Source organism: Schistocerca gregaria, chromosome 3 (genome assembly GCF_023897955.1).
Source record: "Schistocerca gregaria isolate iqSchGreg1 chromosome 3, iqSchGreg1.2, whole genome shotgun sequence".
Lineage (NCBI taxonomy): Eukaryota > Metazoa > Arthropoda > Insecta > Orthoptera > Acrididae > Schistocerca > Schistocerca gregaria.
In genome coordinates this window covers 407316019-407332023 of record NC_064922.1, presented here as the reverse complement: position 1 = coordinate 407332023, position 16005 = coordinate 407316019, and the positions used below count along the sequence as shown (strand labels likewise).

Sequence of the window (16005 nt, the reverse complement as noted above, 5' to 3'; positions counted from 1 at the left end):
CACACATCCATGCCCGAGGCAGGATTCGAACCTGCGACCGTAGCGGTCGCGCAGTTGCAGACTGTAGCCCCTAGAAACGCTCTGACACCCCGGTCGGCAAAACCCCATATAGTTTGCGGTATGTGATGTCCAGCAGGAGAACGCACGTGAACGGTAAGCAATCTAACCCTTTGAGTATTGCAGACGTGATATGCCGCGGCGCTCCACCTTGCCGCGGGGCCTACGGACGTTGCCGCTGAAGTGGGCTTTCCCGTGGGCCCTGCAGACGGCATTCGCCGCGCTGCCTGGTCGGTACTTGAATCCTAATGACGGCGCATACCGCAGCCGGTTCCACTGCATGCGGATGTCAATAGAACCTCAGGGCTGCATGCCGGCCCATCGCAAGTTCTTTTGTCCCGTGCACTTCCTGGGATGCGTGTACCCTATTTATTGTTCTGTGACGCTGTCCCAGCTAACTGGGAAACACTCTGCTACGGATTTCGCAGTAGCTGTTCGACATTCGTGCTAGCTGGTTCGTGCGATCTTCTGCATTCTGCTTGTGTGGCGTCGTTTAGCTCTCTGCTGTTTCATCAAGATTTTTAAAGTGCTGTCACCTTCGAGTTAGACAGACAAATGGCACATCGGCGTCGATGCATTGATGAAAAGATACAGGAGATACTGGCAAGGAGTGACAGTGACATTGAGTATGTCATCTTCAATGAATGTATTGACGATGAAGATTCATCAGAAGAATCTCGTAGTAATACACCTCCCGCGTTTATTTGTAATGTCGGCGATCACACTAACTGCCACGACCGCCGTGGTTCCCGAAATACTCAGGCCAGGGCGAGGACGGCCGAGTAGAGAGCTCAGGCACACAGAGTAGACCGCGGAAGTGGCTGCCAGCGCAGCTACACAGATTAGTGGGCTCTAAGGGCAGGCTTGATACGGCCAGCCGCACGCGCCAGTGCAGCAGTCAAAGGACTAATAACTAACACCGGACCAACGGAACACGGGAAAAGCATAACTTTGGACATCCGTCGAGTAGAGCTCCCGCAAAGAAACCGGTAGGGCGTTAGTTCGTTGTACGAAGGGTCCCGTGTTCGAGCTGTAGTCATGCAAGCTTTTTTTCCCTGCTGTATGTGTGTAACTGTATATTGGACAAGATGTCGTTGACATGTAAAAGGACTGTTCGGAGTTGATAACAATGTTCCATTAGCAGCCGGATTTCGCTTTGTTTCTTTGAAAATACCAAACCATCGAGTGTATTTGTAAAAAAAAAAAAATGGCTCAGAGCACTATGGGACTTAACATGTGTGGTCATCAGTCCCCTAGAACTTAGAACTAGTTAAACCTAACTAACCTAAGGGCAGCACACAACACCCAGCCATCACGAGGCAGAGAAAATCCCTGACCCCGCCGGGAATCGAACCCGGGAACGCAAACGTGGGAAGCGAGAACGCTACCGCACGACCACGAGATGCGGGCAGTGTATTTGTAGTTTCACAGAATGGACATAAAGTAGCGTCCCAGAAGAATAAAGCAGCAATTGTGTCATACGTCCAGAAGTGTTAGTAGTAATAACAAAAATATGTGTGAAATCTAATAGGACTTAACTGCTAAGGTCATCAGTCCCTAAGCGTACACACTATTTAACATAAATTATCCTAAGGACAAACACACAGACCCATGCCCGAGGGAGGACTCGAACCTCCGACGCGACCAGCCGCACAGTTGCAATAACTATAAGAATAATGAGAAGAATAACATTTGGAACAGAAGAAGAAGAAAGTGACAGTTGCATCATACGTGCAGGAGTATTCGTTTTAATAGAAGTAATAGTAACAATAATAATAAAAGGAAGAAGAAGAAGAAGAAAGATTATTGTTTTACAATTAATAATTCCGTATATGTGATATATCAATCTGTATATTGAGCAAGCAGTAAAGGAAACAAAAGAAAAACTCAGAGTAGGTATTAAAGTCCATGGAGAAGAAATAAAAAAGTTGAGGTTCGCCGATGACATTGTAACTCTGTCAGAGACAGCAAAGGACTTGCATGAGCAGTTGAACGGAGTGGACAGTGTCTTGAAAGGAGGATATAAATGAACATCAAGAAAAGCGAAACGAGGATAATGGAATGTAGTCGAATTAAGTCGGGTGACGCTGAGGGAATTAGATTAGGAAATGAGACGCTTAAAGTAGTAAAGGAGTTTTGCTATTTAGGAAGCAAAATAACTGATGATAGTCGATGTATAGAGGATATAAAATGTAGAATGGTAATGGCAAGGAAAGCGTTTGTGAAGAAGATAAATTTGTTAACATTGAGTATAGATTTAAGTGTCAGGAAGTCGTTTCTGAAAGCATTTGTATGGAGTGTAGCCATGTATGGAAGTGAAACATGGACGATAAATAGTTTGGACAAGAAGAGAATAGAAGCTTTAGAAATGTGGTGCTACAGAAGAATGCTGAAGATTAGATGGGTAGATCACATAGCTAACGAGGAGGTATTGAATAGAATTGGGGAGAAGAGGAGTTTGTGGAACAACTTAACAAGAAAAAGGAACCGGTTGGTAGGAAATGTTCTGAGGCATCAAGGGATCACAAATTTAGCATTGGAGGAAAGCGTGGAGGTTAAAAATCGTAGAGGGAGACCAAGAGATGAATACACAAAGGAGATTCAGAAGGATGTTCGTTGCAGTAACTACTGGGAGATGAAGAAGCTTGCACAGGATAGAGTAGCATGGAGAGCTGCATGAAACCAGTCTCAGGCCTGAAGACAACAACAACAACAAGTGATGTAGTTGTTCCTTTATTCTTGTGTTCCGATTTGTTATGTTTTTCTGTGAAACTACAAATGTGTTTTACATGTTTGCTGTTTTGAAACAAACGAAGCGGAAACAGACTAACAATATTATATTACTACAACCTCCGAACAGTCTCCACGTCAAGAAAGTGTTGTCCCATTTTACAGTTTTACAAGTATTAGAGTGCAAAAGTTGGAATGCTAAGCGCTCGAACCCAGGATCCTTCGTACGACAAACTAACGCTCTATTGACTTCAGCAAGCAAAAAGCTCTATACAACAGACGTTCACAGCTATGTTTTCCTGTGCTCAATAGTTGAGGTGTTACTTATTACTTACTGCTTACGCACGTTCTCTTGATCGACATCATGTAGCATAAATTCTATCGGAGTTTTGGTTGATACTCTATCGATACGCAAGTTTTGGTAACGATCTAACTCCGTGACATCTGCAGGTTTGGGAGCTAGAATAATTTTAGAGATTGGCCCATTTAAAATAGTTAGTTAGTATTAACACTAAGTAATCATACGATGACTTGTGCTGGAGATGTTTCCCACTAAGCTTGTAGTCTCACTGAGTAGCCACCAAGTGAACGACCTCAGATGAAGTGGAGAGAACCAGGTCGATGTTGAAGTCGGATAATGGCAGAGTAGACCTTGATGTACACTATACGACAAGGGTCCTAGGCGAGACGTTCGCGATGGAAACAAGAAGTGAGAAGTGAACATCAAGCAAGCAGATCCCCAAGAGTGATCAAGTGTTAGACCAAGATGATTTGGTAATGTAGTAGAGAGAATCTAGAGTATGTCACAACTTACAACAGAAGCGAATCCCAAACAGACTGATAACCAAGTGAGCTCACTTACCTTAGCATCGTTGAATAATGTTGACCGGAACATCCACATGGTGTATTACAGGTGACACTGTCTTGACGTTTGATTCCTGAATTCTGTCTGTGTCCATCTATTACAGCTGTAATTCTAATATATCAGATGTCGATAAGAGACTGATATTAGCGAGTACGTTCCATTTATTGCAAGCATTATCTTACAATTATCCAACTTCACCGTGAGCTGCCATACGTTACGTATTTTGGAAATTTTGTCCATGTCTTTCTGTTGTACCTTACTAGGTACCAACGACCATTTCTTCCAGTACTCAACAGCGAACGGTCTTTTACTATTAATAATCTTTTCTAATAAATGCTGTATCTATTCTCAAATTATTTGCTACTACGGTTTCTTCAACCACACCCAATGTTACTTTCGCTTCCGCACAACATTCACTGTCCAGTATGACGCATTGGGTTCTATGGATCCGTCAGGTCATTCATATACGACCATATCTTGGATAGTAGTCAAGGGTGTGGTACAGTGTCAAACGCTGAGTGCCTTGATCCGGCCCTCGTCGAAATTCCACGACATTTCTGAAATTTCTGTGTCATTCTCAGTATCTTCTGGCGAAGTGTTTAGAGGAGAGGTCGATCTGGCTGTGTTTGCAGCTATTTGTCTTCGAACAGCTAGCGTCCCTGTGATAATCTGTGGTTAGCATCCCATATATAGGGCGTAATAGGTATAAGCACAGATATTTCAGTTGGTGCCAGGACGTTGTACGTCAGTATTTATGTCATTTTCAGACTAGTAGTTATAGCTATTACAAATGGTTTACTTTTAGGCTGGGTGTTACCTCCAAGTAGATGTGGAAATAACAAGCCAATGCTTATCCTCCCCCGAGCAGGAGGTCAGGAGTTGAAGAGCGGATGCATAGATGCAAAACGGTTAATCTATACTGAGAGATGTAGACCACTTAGTGGTACAGTTAATACCTTGCAGAAAACATCAGGTCCTAATGTTTGTGGGCCCGCAGCTCGTGGTCGTGCGGTAGCGTTCTCGCTTCCCGCGTCCGGGGTCCCGGGTTCGATTCCAGGCGGGGTCAGGGATTTTCTCTGCCTCGTGATGGCTGGGTGTTGTGTGATGTCCTTAGGTTACTTAGGTTTAAGTAGTTCTAAGTTCTAGGGGACTGATGACCATAGATGTTCAGTCCCATAGTGCTCAGAGCCATTTGAACCATTTTTTGAATGTTTATGGTGTGTTTGTGGGAATCGTGTTCGACACAGAGAGAAAACAAGCAACACACTGACGTGTGCACATATTTAGGTACCATATATAAAAATGTCTGCATTTATATGCCTTACTTCATTGGATGAATCCTAAGGAACTGCAATCCGAAAACAAAGGAAGTGGGTTACAGTACACTTGTTCGCCCACTGCTGGAATACTGCTCACCAGTGTGGTATCCGTAACAGATAGTGTTGGTAGAAGAGACAGAGAAGATCCAACGGAGAGCAGCGCGCTTCGTTACAGGATATTTAGTAATCGCGAAAGCGTTACGGAGATGATAGATATACTCCAGTGGGAGACTCTGCAAGAGAGACGCTCAATAACTCGGTACTCGCTTTTGTTGAAGTTTCGACAACATACCTTCACCAAGGAGCCAAGCAGTATATTGCTCCCTCCTACGTATATCTCGCGAAGAGACCATGAGGATGAATCAGAGAGATTACAGCTCACACAGAGGCATAACGACAATCTTTCTTTCCACGAACAATTCGAGACTGGAATAGAAGGGAGAACCGATAGAGGTACTCAGGGTACCCTCCGCCACACACCGTCAGGTGGCTTGCAGAGTATGGATGTAGATGTAGACGTATATACCAACGGGGCGACAGTCACTCCCCCTCCCCTCCCCACGGCAAGTCACTCAGTTCCCCTTACCCCCCCCCCCCCCACCCCCCCCCCCACCCCCCGACCATCAAATCTGGGCACTGCGACCTATGGTGAGAGGTGCTGACCGCATCCACCAGTTGATGCTAGTCTCGGCAAGATTCAACGCACCCACAGTCGAAAGACGGTCCGCGTTCCCTACCATCCCCGCCACAGGTTGTCAAACCAGCACCTGGAGAAAGGGGTGGGAAGAGTTGGCCGCCGCTCACGGAAGTACGGTGTATGGGACATCGGCGCCTACTCGACACTTTGTCTAAGACGGAGTGAATGAAACTCGTCGCAACGTCGTGAAATTTCCATGCGACTGCCTGATAGAAGCCCGAGAAGATTTCATGAGCAGTGTACGCCATAAATGTCTACATTCACATTTAGCGCAAACGTCTTTCGGAAATCAAGGAGGAAAGAATTTATCTGTCCATCCGTATTCGCTACACGCAGGTAGCCGTGTGTGAGTGAATCAACCTCTGTTTCATACGAATGATGTTTCCTAATTATGCGGCTGAATCACTTAGTTCACCTTGTTTCCTTCTACGAACGTTATAATATTTGAGCTGACAGTATTATCTAGGATCCTGCAACAGTCGGGAGTTAGCGCTCTATCACTCAGTGCAAGCGATTCTTTTCTTTTTCTTTTTTACTTTTTTGAAAACGTGTGTGCATGGCGCTCTTTCAGCATCTCGCAGGACTGTTGGTTGCACGAGCCATTCTCGATAAATACATTGTAAGACAATGAAAGACCCACCACGAAATAATTTTCCGAATGGAAAGGAAATTCTTAGATGTGCTGTAGATGAAAAGACAAACAAATTATTACAGTTTCAGAAAAATGGATTATTTATTCAAAACAAAAGCTTCACAAATTGAACAAGTCAATAATGCGTTGGTTGAACTCTGGACCTTATTCAAGCAGTGATTCGGCTTGTCATTGATTGCCAGAGTCTTTGGATGTCCTGAGGGATATCTAGCCAAAGTCTGTGCAATTTAGCGCAACAGACAGTCTATATTCCAAGATGGCAGTAGGGCCTGTCCTCATTGTTCCAATTGGTGAATTATGAGCAGACCTTCTACTTCTGCCGCTATGACTGTGAATCCTGAATCTTCCTGGTCATGCTGACAAGGTTCTATGAATTTATTTGTAAAAATATAGACAGAGGAAATTAAATGACCTGTGGTAACTCTCATGCCTTAAGTCGGCGGCCCGTTTGGCGTCCTACCTCCCCCCCCCTCCCCCCTTGTAGGCAAAGAAATTTCTGAGATTGTACGTTTGGAGCACTGTGTAAAGCGGACGGATCTGGTAAGGCATGAGAAGGTTATGTGTAGAATCAGGGAGGAAAGAAGTATAGCCGGCCGCGGTGGTCTCGCGGTTCTAGGCGCGCAGTCCGGAACCGTGAGACTGCTACGGTCGCAGGTTCGAATCCTGCCTCGGGCATGGCTGTGTGTGATGTCCTTAGGTTAGTTAGGTTTAAGTAGTTCTAAGTTCTAGGGGACTGATGACCACAGCAGTTGAGTCCCATAGTGCTCAGAGCCATTTGAACCTTTTTTTTTTTGAAAGAAGTATAGAGAAAACAAAAGAGTAAGGGACAGGATGGTTGGATGTCTGTTAAGACATCAAGGAATAACATCCATGGTACGAGAGGGAGCTATAGAGTATAAAAACTGTAGAGGAGAACAGAGATTAGAATACATCCAGCAGATGTGATTACATAGGCATTCCCGTCGTAATAAGTCATGAAAGTCTCGTCGGTTTTGCTGCCGCATCCTAAAATCAACTTGACTCGATATTTTGGCGATCCAACTGGTCGCCATCTTCAGGAAAACGCTGCTTCTGCGGATGAGCCCGCTGGGAACTGACGCCAGGTTGCAAATCGACGTCCTGTATAGGCCACCGTTCAGTACACGGCCCATGCGAGACCCCTCACTGTTTCTGCCTTCCAAAACAGGGAGGTGGCGCCCCCTTAGTGAAACACTGCTGGCAACGATGTATCGCAACCAAGGCTGCACCGATGAACGTTCAGTTTTGATGCGAGATAATACAGGATTCCACGTATTGCTAAGAGGAAACCCATTGTCTCTGTTGATAAAATTTTCAGAAAACCTATTTTCAATCGCCTCTTTATAGACACTGTCCCAAAAACCGGAAATGTTGGCAACCACAACAGTTTCCTCAAATTTCATTTTGTATCCCTCATTTAGGCAGTGTTCTGCTACCGCCGATTTTTCCGGCTGTTGCAGCCTCGTATGACGGCGATGTTCCACACACCTTTCATGCACTGCGCAAATAGAACGGCCAACGTAAGCTTTCCCACACTGACACGGAATTTTGTATACCCCGGATTTCCTAAGCCCCAAATCATCCTTCACAGAGCCGAGCAGAGCACTAATCTTAGAAGGTGGACGGAACACACTCTTAATGTTAAAATTCTTTAAAATTCGTCCAATCTTAAACGATAAGCCTCCAGCATAAGGAAGAAAGTCCACAGATCTAAGTTCCTCTTCGTACACCACCGGAGATGGTCCTAACTCCAGAGCCCGACGAATCTGCTTCTCAGTGTATCCATTTTCCTTAAAAACAGTCATCAAATGCTGAAGTTCTTGGGTTAAGCTGTCTGCGTCGGAAATGGCATATGCTCTCCATAACAAAGTCCTAAGGACGCCACTACGTTGGTGTGGTGGATGACAACTCTAAGGATGCAGATACCAATCTGTGTGTGTCGGCTTTCGGTGAACACTGTGTCCCAAAGTTCAATCTGGTTTTTTTTATAAACCATTACGTCTAAAAACGGAAGCATCCCAACACTTTCAACCTCCATAGTAAATTTGATACGGGGTTGAAGACAGTTGAAGTGGTCCAAAACTCTGTTAAGAGCATCACGTCCATGCGGCCAGACGGAGAAGGTATCGTCCACGTATCTCCAGAAGCACGTTGGTTACAAAGCTGAAGTCCTCAGTGCCATGTTCTTGAATTCCTTCATTAATAAACTGGCGACTATGGGTGACAAAGGACTACCCATACGCACTCCGTCATTCTGTTCAAAAATGTTACCGTTAAATGAAAAATACTTGGAGGTCAGCACATTACGACAAAGCTTCACCAGCTCTTCATCCAGTTTTCACTGGTAAAACTAAGGGACTCTTCCAGAGGAACTCGTGTAAATAGGGATACCACATCGAAACTTAGTAACAGATCTGAAGGACTCCACTTCAAAGATCCAAATCGTCGAATAAAATCCACCGAACTGGATATATAGTGTTCACACTTGCCAACAAATGGACTGAGAGCAGATGATAAATACTTTGCCAGGTTATAAGTAGGTGCACCCAAATTACTAACAATAGGGCGTAGAGGAACCCCTTCCTTATGCAACTTAGGCAGACCATAAAACCTAGGCGAAACGGCAGCACCAGGATGAAGTTTCTTACGTTGTCAGTTCCAGGGAAGAGTACAGCCATCGTCACAGAAGTGCCGTCTGGACATGAGCTCATGACAACAGCGGTCACTAGTACTTTCGAAGGCACGTTTGATACAAGTCGTGCCTCTCAAGTCGACACAAGTATGACCAGTTCGCTGCAACATGTGGAACCACCGCTGCTGACCTTGTCCTCGATCAAAATCAGGGAAGTATGCAAGCATGTGGACGAAGTAAGGAACAAATTGGACGGACCTTTTTTACTGGCCATCTGCAGATGGTTAAATAAAGCAGGTAGGTACATTGCCATACAAGCTTAAATAACTCGTACCTATGTTAAGACAAAATCCGTAATTCACTCTGATGTATAGATACCTGTAGAAATGTGTAGTAATATCTAATCCTATTAAGCTGGCCGCAGTGGCCTAGCGGTTGTAGGCGCTTCAGTCTGGAACCGTGCGACCGCTACGCTCGCAAGTTCATATCCTGCCTCGGGCATGGATGTGTGTGATGTCCTTACGGTAGTTAGGTTTAAGCAGTTCTACGTTCTATGGGACTGATGACCACACATGTTGTCCCATAGTACTCAGAGACATTTGAACCATTTTAAGCCTATTAAACCCTATTACAGATCTCACATTTGCATGTTACGGTTAAGGACACCTCCTAGTTGGCCCCTAATTGTGACACAGAATTCCTAGTACACGAGAAATTTGACTGGAGCCTTGGGAACTGTCCCAATATGGGACATATATGCAATCAGGACGCTTTTGAGACTGATGTTAGTATAGCCATGTCGAGGTTTAGCAGTATTCAAGCTACTTGCGAATACCCTTAGGTGGTGAGAGAATAACGTCGGTATTTCGATTAGAGTGACAGAATATTGGAACTACTGGACAGAAGAAACATAGGCAATAGGTGTATTCTATCGGATATTCCCAGCTACGTCTGAGCTTCCATCTTGCTACACGATGTTCAGCTGAATGTGTACTAACGTGGAAACTGGAACGACAACTCCTTCAAGCTTCTTTCGACCTGTAAATTATAAGATTTTGGCTGAAGAAAAGTGAGCAAATTTTGAAAAGGAGTTAAGTACAAAGAAATGAGGTACACTAGGTTTATCGGAAGTGTACACAAAACACTTTTACAGAATTTGAACGAATCCCAGACATGAGAACGGCGGCACACGTGTTGGAGTCGATGCCAGGTTAGTAGAGGTGTTGCTTGGCCTACGGTTTCATGTGTCACATCCGGCAGTATGGAACATGGTCCAGGTGGAGGAAGTGGGCAGAATAACTACCTGGCGGTCAGAGCACTCTGTGGCGGAAGTTAGAGCCCCTTCATGGGAATCAGCTGGTCTGTGAATCATGTGTAGTCATTGTCAGTGATCACCAGCTATCTTATATTAGGCTCACACTGAAAACTGAGATGCCCAGTTCTCCTGTGGTAGGCAGGGACACTTCTTTAAGACTCACCATCGAAGCAACTTTCATCGTTACCATCATTCCCTTTCACATGTTAGGTGTCACAGTCATCTCTTCTAATCTGTCATCCATGCACCTCTTATAAGGCTTATCTAGTTCTCTCTTTCCAGTTACCAGTAGTTCATTATATTTTTGGCAATCAATAAACCTCATCCCTCAATTTAATCCCATTCTGTCAAATCATGTCAGTAACTGAAAAGATTTTTGAATCTACTCAAATTGTCTCATTCCTTATGTTCTCCAATTCATTACAGCTTCTTACCCATTATAGGTACTTCATCACTGCTGCCTGTATACGTGATTTTTCTTCGTTTGTCACCGCCCATTATTCGAAATCATGCACAAATGAAAGTGCAGCCACACCTTCATACAATTTACTATTTTATAATTTCTTGTTTTTCTTCTCAAAGATCTTCCCATTGCACCAGAAATACCTAGAAATTGATGTACCGTCTTCTGAATGTGTTTGTTAACTTAAAACTAACATCATGTCCTAGATAACTGAAGTGGTGTACTTGTTCAGAAACCTTTTCATTTATTATTATTTTCGATCTGACTAGATTCTTTCTTTTTAAATTTTTATCTTTGTCTTAATCGTAAATTTAGTTAAACTGTTGTATATTTCGTTTTGGATCAATCTGTATACTGTCCTTTGTAAGTACCTTCCGTTTCCTTTATTATTATCTCTTTATCAGCATATAACGAAGTATTTAATGGTATCCTACATATTGCTTTAATTAAATCCTATTTTAATTAATAATATGTGGGCTGATTGATAGAATCCTCTCCAGCTCGTAGGTTATTATAGTTCCATTCTACATTTTCGAAGCTGAATTATAATTATTTTTGTATTTACATCTGGAGTCTTTACAAAATTAATAAGGTGTTTACGAAACCCTTATATTGCTAACGTTTCGGACAGAAGGGGATTTTTTCCTTAATAGAAGGCATTCTCATAATCAATAAATGAAAAATTCGTTTCTCTTCTAAAGTCTAAACGTATTATCGTTACACAAACATCTTTTACTAAAGCCCTGTAATTCTGAAATTATTGCCCCAGAAGTTGTCTGCAACTGTGAGCAATCACTTTGCAATAAATTTTATGTCAAGTGTTTAATAAAATTATTCCTCTATGGTTTCTTGTTTCCTTTTATTTGCATGTATTAGTTGTAAAAATAACGTCAGCTATGTGTTATAAACCATTCGTTTTTGTTTAATTTTATAGCCGTTTTCAGGTTGAAGTTTTGATTTTCCATTATTAGCTATATTCAGAGTGGCTTATTTCAATCGATCCCATTATTCTTAGTTATTGTCTTCAATTTCAGTTATCTGCATTTCTAGTGGCAATCTTCGCATCCCTGGAAGTTGAATTTCAGTTTTGATTTCTTTGTCTGTATTATCCATATTTCAATCTTTGAACGGAATCACAATTGCTAAGAGCTTATGTCATTACCTCTATATGCATGATTGTCTCGAATTGGTAGTTTATTTTGTTATTAACTATTACATAATAAATTACTTAATTTGAACTGCTTGTGGTTGTGATATATTTAATTATGTCTTTCTTTCTAAAGAAGATAACATTAAGCTTTAACTGATTAAATGCAGGAAAATCTCTAAATGTCTAATCACTGTCTTCTAGATTCTTTCACTAAATGTGTCCACTGTATCTACTACTGGCACTTTTCCACTGATACATTTACGCCACCAAATATTAATAAATGGTTAGTTTCATTATATTAACTTGTTTTTGCGGCTCTTCATGTTTTATTTCAGAATCTTCGCATTTTCCTTCTTCAGGTTCAGATACTCCCATGATGCACAAAGGTCTTTTACCAGTTTTATATCTATTAGTTACAAACCTTTCATTTATAGTCATAGAAATCTACCTTGATTTTTTTTTATTCTTGCTTCCATTATCAATCGCAACGTCAGAGTTGCTTCTCTGGCGTATTTACCTATCCTAAAGCCAAACTGATCCTCACCTTTTCCAGTCTTCTGTATGTTATTCTTATCAGTAGCTTGGATGGATGGGCTGTTAAGCTGATTGTGCGAAAATTCTTCCACTTGTCAGCTTTTTTAGTGTTCGGTATTGTGTGGATGATATTTTTCCGAAAGTCAGATGCTATGTCGCCTGACTCTTACATTCCATACACCTACGTGACTAGTCAATTCGTTGCCACTTCTCCCAATGGTTCTACAAATTTTGATGGGCTATTATGTATCCCTTCTGCCTTATTTGATCTTAAGTCCCCCAAAGTTATCTTAAATTACGATTCTAATAGTGGGTCCCCCACCTCTTCTAAATCCTGTTTCTTGTTCTATCATATCACCCAAATCTTCCCCCTCATAGTGGCTTATAATTTACTCTTCCCACCTATCCGCTTCGCTTTCACAAAAGTTTAATTTGACTTTCCTACATGCTGAATCCGTCCTTCCGACAATCATTTCTTTCTCGATTTCGTCACATTTTTCGTGCAACCATTTCTCTTAGTTTCCCTGCACTTGTTATTCATATCATTCCTCAGCAACTCGTATGTCTGTATTCCTGAATTTCCTTGAACATTTTCATACTTCCTTCTTTCATCGATCAACTGAAGTATTTTTGCTATTACCCATGGTTTCTTCGCAGTTATATTTCTTGTACCCATATTTTTCTTTCCAACCTCTGTGATTTCCCTTTCTAGAGATGTTCGTTCCTGTTCAACTGTACTGCCTATCGAGCTGTTCCTTATTGCAATATCTATAACCTTAGAGAACTTCAAGCATACCTCGTCTTTCATTCAAGCACACCTCGTCTTTCATTTGTACTTCCGTATCGCATTTTTTTTCTGTATTGATTCCTCATGACTAATCTCTTCAACTTCAGCAAACTCTTCGTCACTGCTACATTGTGAACACATAGGCGTCGTCAATCGCACTGGTGGAGAAATGGAACGCCCCAAAACAAGAATTCTTGACTAACCTTGTGGCCAGCATGTGAGTACGTTTCAAAACATCCACTGTTATGCTTGGTGACAAGACACCCCGAGGCGAACAATTTCCGACATTTTAGCGCCCAGGGGTTCAACATAAATCGCGATGACTTCTGTGTAGCTCCTGTCCTTGAATAAATGTGTCATTTAACTCCGTCTCATTGCGTTTTTCTTGCAGTTACCTTGTGTACTACTTTGGGGGCTCAGAAGAAGGGAAAATAGTTATGTAACAACAAATGAAATATATTAATTTGTATTGGAAGCGTGGCTGAAAACACACACACCATGAATTTAAAATAAGGTATAATGTAGAGAACGCTATGTTCAGAAAAACAGAAGCAATTCCAGAGATACTGACGGAATCTTTCACTTCAGATTTATTTGTAGTTCAAAAATGTACGAATCTACAAAAACTTCATCATGCACCCTGCTCACATTCTGATAAGAAGTTCGAGGAACCTAATAAACGACGGCGAATATAACTGTAAGAGCTGACGCAGGAATTTAATACTAAAGTACATCAAAAATTGAAGGAATTATAGTTCGTAAGAAACGTCCTTAACGGGTGCTGGTCTGTTTGTCTCGGATGAAGTTGGTATGACAAAATTATTATTTTTTTTTTCATTTGAACATAGCTATAAACAGCAAATTATCAATATAACACTCAGTGAGAAATATTGAATATGACACACGAAATGACATACATACGTTAAACAAACTTCCACAAGAGAAGAACATATCGCCCCTTAATATACCTTTGCATAATTAAACAAATAGAAACTAACCTAACAAATCGATCGATTACTGGCATTTGCTTCAATAAATACACTACTGGCCATGATAATTGCAACACCAAGAAGAAATGAAGATGATAAACGGGTATTCATTGGAAAAATATATTATACTAGAACTGACATGTGATTATACTTTCAGGCAATTTGCGTGCGTAAATCCTGAGAAATCAGTACCCAGAACAACCACCTCTGGCCGTAATAACGGCCTCGATACGCCTGGGCATAGAGTCAAACAGAGCTTGGATGGCGTGTACAGGTACAGCCATCCATGCAGCTTCAACACGGTACCACAGTTCATCAAAAGTAGTGACTGGCATATTGTGACGAGCCAGATGCTCGGCCACCATTGACCAGACGTTTTCAATTGGTGAGAGATCTGGAGAATGTGCTGGCCAGGGCAGCAGTCGAACATTTTCTTTATCCAGAAAGGCCCGTACAGGACCTTCAACTTGCAGTCGTACATTATCCTGCTGAAATGTAGGGTTTCGGAGAGATCGAATGAAGGGTAGAGCCACGAGTCGTAACACATCTGAAATGCAACGTCCACTCTTCATAGTGCCGTCAATGTGAACAAGAGGTGTCCGAGACGTGTAACCAATGGCACCCCGTACCATCACGGCGGGTGATACGCCAGTACGGCGATGACGAATACACGTTTCCAATGTGCCTTCACCGCAATGTCGCCAAACAAGGATGATGCTGTAAACAGAACCTAGATTCATCAGAAAAAATGACGTTTTGCCATTCGTGCACCCATGATCGTCCTTGAGTACACCATCGCAGCCGCTCCTGTCAGTGATACAGTGTCAAGGGTCACCGCAGCCGTGGTCTCCGACCTGATAGTCCATGTTGCTGGAAACGTCGTCGAACTGTTCGTGCAGATGCTTGTTGTCCACCAAACGTCCCCATCTGTTGACTCAGGGATCGAGACGTGGCTGCAGGATCCGTTACAGCCATGCGAATAAGATGCCTGTCATCTCGACTGCTAGTGATATGAGGCCGTTCTGATCCAGCACGGCGTTCCGTATTACCCTCCTGAACCCACCGATTCCATATTCTGCTAACAGTCATTAGGCCTCGACCACTGCGAGCAGCAATAGCGCAATACGATAAACCACAATCGCGATAGGGTACAATCCGACCTTTATCAAAGTCGGAAACGTGATGGTAAGCACACAAGGCATCACAACAACGTTTGACCAGGCAACGCCGGTCAATTACTGTTTGTGTACAAGAAATCGGTTGGAAACTTTCCTCATGTAAGCACACTGTAGGAGTCGCCACCGACGCCAACCTTGTGTGACTACTCTGAAAACCTAATCGTCTGCATATAACAGCATCTTCTTCTTCTCCGTTAAATTTCGCGTCTGTAGCACGTCATCTTCGTGGTGTAGCAATTTTAATGGCCAGCAGTGTAATAGTATACCGCATCCATCAATACAACAACGTCTCAGATACATTCCAGCAATAATTTTTTTGTTGCTGTTGTCTCAGTTCATATATCTGAAGCTTCTTCTAAGAAATCTGGGAACGTTTGAGACATGGAACTTCGATTTCATTCACATATTCCACCATCGGTATGCGGTGTAACTGAAAATGTAGCATTCAGGTACACATTCCTTGGTGTACTAGGCAAGGTGGAATCAAGGTCCGAGCAGGCACACGGGGGGAGGGGTTTATTAGTTATTGGGAGCTCCAACGTTAGGCGGGTGATGGAGTCCCTTAGGGAAATAGCCGAAAGGTCGGGGAAGAAGGCCAGTGTTCCCTCTGTCTGCTTGC

At 42.7% G+C, this 16005-nt stretch overlaps 1 protein-coding gene across 11 annotated transcripts in view; it reads left to right on the top strand.

Annotated features, from left to right (window-relative positions):
- Positions 1-16005, top strand: part of LOC126354210 (uncharacterized) — a 119951-nt gene that overhangs the window by 33466 nt on the left and 70480 nt on the right. For 10 of the 11 annotated variants that reach the window (XM_050003673.1, XM_050003674.1, XM_050003668.1 and 7 more), the window contains exon 3: positions 8995-9267. The exons of the other annotated variant lie outside the window; for it this stretch is intronic. In XM_050003673.1, the coding sequence (XP_049859630.1) occupies positions 8995-9267 (273 nt within the window). The remainder of the gene's footprint in view (positions 1-8994; positions 9268-16005) is intronic. 11 annotated transcript variants of the gene reach the window in all.